Below are 5,961 nucleotides of genomic sequence, written 5' to 3'. Positions count from 1 at the left end.
TCGTGAAAGTTTTCTATTTATAATTCTTTATAAAATCAAATAAATTATAAATAATATGAAAATAACAATAAATGGAAAGAGCCGATAATAAAAAGGCAATATATAGATATTTGCATATAATAAAATATCAAACATAATATATATGGTAAACTATAATTCAATACTAAATATTTTTAACACGTCGAATGAACGAAAATGGAGATAGCCGTCGGACAAATACAAACGCTACGAGTCGAGTTATCTTAACCAATAAAATAACTACATTTAAATAAATTTAGAAAATCCAATAAAGTAACCTAAAGACAGCGTGTGTTCGCAGGTATACGAAGAAACTCGACTCAAAATTCGTAACTTCATCTCCCTTACCTGAGAAACCACGAAAAACCCTAATCTCGAACTCCCTTTTCTGTTTACTGACTATTTTTCGCCCCTCGTCGATATAACACTCTTATTGATAAAAGAAAATATATAGAAAAGATAAGGTGAAGTAAAACATACACACATTTTCCATGTTGTATTCACTAATAGCTTTCTTCGTATGCTCTCGAAGATATGATCTGTATAAACGTTCCTCCCATACAGGTACAATGAATTACCGTACAAATTAAACCCTAATCCTAAATAGCTAATATGGAAAGGTTACTATAACATTTCTCTTTTTATTTTAGAAAGCCAATTTGTAAAATAAGATAAAAGATTTATTATTATTATTATTGAGTTTTGTACCTCTCGATAAGTTTGAAAAAAATAAAGGCATGTCGAAAAGGAGGGAGAGCCCATACTTATAAGGCAAGTCATTTGAAAGTGAAAAACAGGCAATATCAATGATAATAGTTGAGATATAGTATTTAATTATTTTATATTTTCCTCGTTTGTACTTCTTTATATCCTATTTAAACATATCAATATCAATGATAATAAATATCTTTCCAATTCTATTTTCTATCTCATTCTTTACAATAATAATACGAATCAGAACAATATTCTTACGATTTTTTTTTATTGTCGGTCTCTTTGCTATCGTCGAGATGAGTGTTACAAGGTTTGATCGAAAAACATTTGTGGGAAAATATCTTTTCCTTAAACCAATTTTTTTTAACTAAATAAAATATAATAATGTACGGTAGGCTGTAATTAAAATTATTTACTCGACGGAAGAAAAAAATAATTAAAAATTTTATCATCTATACTAAAGATTGATCTAAAAATATATTAAAGGAGTTAATTAAAACATTTTAGGCAAATTTTTTTTTTAGAATTCCGTATTTAAAATAGAGCTAAGATGATGTAATTTTTACTTTTTACCAATATATTTTTACTCCAAAATAATTTAAATGTTTGCATAAATTATATGTTTAAAATTAAAATTAGATTTATTCTTATTATATAAAATATTGAGGTAATTTTTTTTTTATAAGGAGTTTATGAAATAGAAATGATATAAAAATTAAATAAAATAATATAAAAAAAAAGTATACCTAAAATTAAAATAAAACTTAAAGGTAGTGTATAAGGCTATAATCAAACTTGGATGATTAGTACCACCCAATTATCATTTTGGACCTACTCACACAATCTATTTTATAAGATTTTATAAGATTTTGTTTGGTTTCGGTCCATCGAAATTTTTTCTAATGAATTCGAAATCTTTATAATGTTTCAAAAAATTAACCCAACTCAAAATGTTAATCCAACTCAACCCAACTCCTATAATTCGGGTTGGATCAGTTCTGGACTGTATCAATAGTGTTAGTAGGATAAAATAGCAAATGTAATAGTCAAATAATAATAATAATAATAATAATAATAACAATAATAATAATAATTTTATCCTACTAACACTATTGATAATAATAATAATAAAATAGCAAATGTTATTTTATCCTAATAAAATTAAATATGAAATTTTCATAATTAAATATTATTTTTCTAATTTTTATTTATTTCACCCAACTTATAAATTTATAAATAGAAAACTTTTGCACAAAGACACTAAACCCTAAACTCTAAAATCCAAAACCCGAAATCCGAAACTTGAAACTCTAATTCTTAAGAAGAGAGTTAGAATTTTTGGACATGGATAAGGGTTTTCTGTTTCGACAGTGATTTGAAAATTTTTTTGAAGTGATTTTGAGGATATACGTGAAAATTCTGCTAATTCGAGCCTTCCAGAATCCTTGTTCGAACGTTACATTACAATAGTCGTGCCTGTTTTTAACTTTCAGATGACTTGCCTTATAAGTATGGGCTCTCCCTCCTTTTCGACATGCCTTTATTTTTTTCAAACTTATCGAGAGGTACAAAACTCAATAATAATAATAATAAATCTTTTATCTTATTTTACAAATTGGCTTTCTAAAATAAAAAGAGAAATGTTATAGTAACCTTTCCATATTAGCTATTTAGGATTAGGGTTTAATTTGTACGGTAATTCATTGTACCTGTATGGGAGGAACGTTTATACAGATCATATCTTCGAGAGCATACGAAGAAAGCTATTAGTGAATACAACATGGAAAATGTGTGTATGTTTTACTTCACCTTATCTTTTCTATATATTTTCTTTTATCAATAAGAGTGTTATATCGACGAGGGGCGAAAAATAGTCCGTAAACAGAAAAGGGAGTTCGAGATTAGGGTTTTTCGTGGTTTCTCAGGTAAGGGAGATGAAGTTACGAATTTTGAGTCGAGTTTCTTCGTATACGTGCGAACACATGCTGTCTTTAGGTTACTTTATTGGATTTTCTAAATTTATTTAAATGTAGTTATTTTATTGGTTAAGATAACTCGACTCGTAGCGTTTGTATTTGTCCAACGACTATCTCCATTTTCGTTCATTCGACGTGTTAAAAATATTTAGTATTGAATTATAGTTTACCATATATATTATGTTTGATATTTTATTATATGCAAATATCTATATATTGCCTTTTTATTATCGGCTCTTTCCATTTATTGTTATTTTCATATTATTTATAATTTATTTGATTTTATAAAGAATTATAAATAGAAAACTTTCACGAACATTTTCACGGCCGCTATCTCTATTTTCATTCGTCCTCTTCTAATTCAAAAACATACAAATATATAAAAGAGACTTGCATGTTTTTGAATTAGAGGAGGACGAACGAAAATAGAGATAGTCACCGAGAATGTTTACTTAAACCACCACACTTAAATGGTGGAGAAAGTTTTCTATTTATAATCTTTTGTCGAATCAAATAAATTACAAATAATATGTAAATAACAATAAATGGAAAGAGCTTGTAATAAAAGACAAGTACGATACTTCGATATTTGTCTATAATAAAATATCACATATAATAAACTATAATTTAAGACTAAATATCCTTAACACACCAGACGAACGAAAATGAAGATAGTCGTCGAACGAAGACAAACATTATGAGTCGAGTTATCTTGACCAAAAGTAAGATGACTACATTTAAATAAGTTCAGAAAAGCCGACAAAATATCATGAGAATAAGAAACAATTATAAAAAATAATAATTTTTTAGCGGAATAAAAGAAAAAAAAGAAAAGAATGGTTTTAGAATATTTTATTTTAAATTCTTAAAATTAAATAAACAGATTTAAAATATTTTAAATTATTGAATAGTTAACGATAAATATAATTTTTTAAATTAATAAAAAGAACAAATACTAAGTTCTAAAATTAAATAAACAATTTAAAATAAATTTCAATTTGAGATAAAAAGAATTTGGGATTTGAAAAAATTCGATTAAGTTAAAAATAAATTTTATACCATCAAATAAAAGTAAACAGATTTATTTTATTTTTATTTTTAATTTATAAATTCAAAATAGGAAAAGATTAATTTTTTACTTTATAAATACACGACCTTCCATTAAAGTTTAGTCAAGTAACTATTCATCTGCCACTCGTTTAACTCTTTCGTTCAATCAAATTCACTTGCTTTTTCTAGTGATGGCTAATGATCAAGACATTATTAGCAACAAAATTCCCGAACTCATACATGATGTCGTCGAGTTAATACTCAGCAAACTCCCTTACTATTATTTGCCGAGCTGCAGGTTGGTCTGCAAAACATGGAACAATGTGATTTTAAGTTCTAAATATGACCTTTCAATCTCAGCTGATTCCAATTTCTTGCTTGCCCATGTTTATTCCAACCGCCGTGATTGTCCCTCGTTTCGTGATCTCCATTGTTTGGAATTGGATCCCGACCACGTGAAAGGGGTGAGGAGTGTTGCTTCACTCAACTTGCATCGTAAGTATTTCCAACATTCTTTTATCTCAACTATTAATTCGTGCAATGGACTCTTAGCTTTTGTAGTCACCAAAAACACAAAGAGATGGCTGACTCCGAATACGGTCGTCATATTTAACCCCATGACCAATGAGTACCTTGAACTCCCCAAAGACGAATTCAAACGGAAACGGCTTAACTGTTCCTATGGATTTGGATTTTGTCCTAGAACAAAGCAGTACAAAGTAGTAAGAAACTCCACCGTCGATGATAGAAACTCCACCGTCCATAGCAATTACAAATCAGAGATTTTTGCTTTCGGAACCCGGCAGGAATGGACGCGTATTGAGTCGCCGTCCTGTTCTTTTCATGGATGTCATGGTGCTTACTTGAATGGAGGGCTGCATTGGATTGGACAAAATGATCTTGGTTATAATGTCATTTATCGTCTAAATATGGAAGATGAGAAGTACAAGCAAATTCCTTTTCCTAATCATGATGGTTATTTTCCTTATATTGGAGTATTTAATGGCGCTCTTCATCTCACTATTTCCATGGAGGAGTACGAATACAGAATATGGAAGATGGAAGGAGATGGTTCGTGGATTAAATCGTTTAGTGTCATCGTACCAACAAAAAATATTATTTCTTTTTCAAAATCAACGGTTGAACAGATTAAAACATGTAAAGATGGGAAGATCTTGTGTGTTTGGGCTGGAGCTCAATTTGTGTTGTATGATCCGAAGACGGAAACGATGGAGAAGCTGATGGAGGATACAATTGTGAGGTATTTTTCCGTTCACAACATTGATTGCTTCAATTTTAGTGCTCTTCGTGATATTTTAACAGGAAAGTTTTGTAAATTTTGAACGAGTAATTGAAATTTAAAAATGCAATTTTATTTTAAATATGAGTTATTTAGATTTGATGGAGGTAGACTTGTATAATAAATTAATTTATATTTATTTTATTTTATTTTTATGAAAATTTGACGAGGAAATACAAGTAATTATTAAAATTGGATATTAATGATATATTTATTAATAAATAAAAAATAATTAATAACTAATGGTTTAAAATTAAACCCTAATAAAAATAATATAAATAGTGAAATATCAATTATTTGATTTTTAGGTATCTTAAATATTTTATTTTTAAATATCTTATTCTCAAATATATTATATAAAATATTTAAACAATAACATATTTAAAATTAATTTGAAAATTAAATAATAAAAGAATATTGAAATTCGATTTTCAAAATTTTGAAATAGTTAAAATATAATTTAGAAATTATATTAAAAGAATAGGAAATAAAACTTTCATTAAAACTAAAATAAATTTTACCTAAATTAAAATTCAAAAAGAGTGAGGGATTTAAGTTTTTTATAATAAAAATAGAATAAAAATTTTCTAAATTATTATTTTAGTTTTTATATATCTATAAATTATTTATATAAAGAAATACGTTGCAAAATCAATAGTTAATAAATATATTAAATTAACGTAAATATTTTATGAATTTAAATGGCGACAATAAAAATAGATTTAGTTTTTATTCAAAAAAAAAACCTAATTTAATTTTTATAGATTATGTTAAATTAATAATAATTTAATTATTTTTATTTTTATCAATAATTGAACAAAAGAAAATTTTGATAAAATAAAAATAAAATAATTAACACGGCTCTAAATGTGGAGTTTCTTACTACTTTGTAGTGCTTTGTTT

General features: G+C 26.7%; 1 protein-coding gene across 1 annotated transcript; it reads left to right on the top strand.

Annotated features, from left to right (window-relative positions):
- Positions 1 to 3,949: 3,949 nt before the first annotated feature.
- On the top strand, positions 3,950 to 5,101 carry LOC111467985 (F-box protein At3g07870-like). The gene has a single exon (XM_023113082.1). The coding sequence runs from the start codon at positions 3,950 to 3,952 to the stop codon at positions 5,099 to 5,101; it is 1,152 nt and encodes a 383-aa protein (XP_022968850.1).
- Positions 5,102 to 5,961: the final 860 nt, after the last annotated feature.

Source organism: Cucurbita maxima, unplaced genomic scaffold, assembly GCF_002738345.1.
Source record: "Cucurbita maxima cultivar Rimu unplaced genomic scaffold, Cmax_1.0 Cma_Scf00035, whole genome shotgun sequence".
Classification (NCBI taxonomy): Eukaryota; Viridiplantae; Streptophyta; class Magnoliopsida; order Cucurbitales; family Cucurbitaceae; genus Cucurbita; species Cucurbita maxima.
The sequence above is the reverse complement of the archived record's forward strand: the minus strand, read 5'-3'. Positions and strand labels throughout refer to the sequence as shown.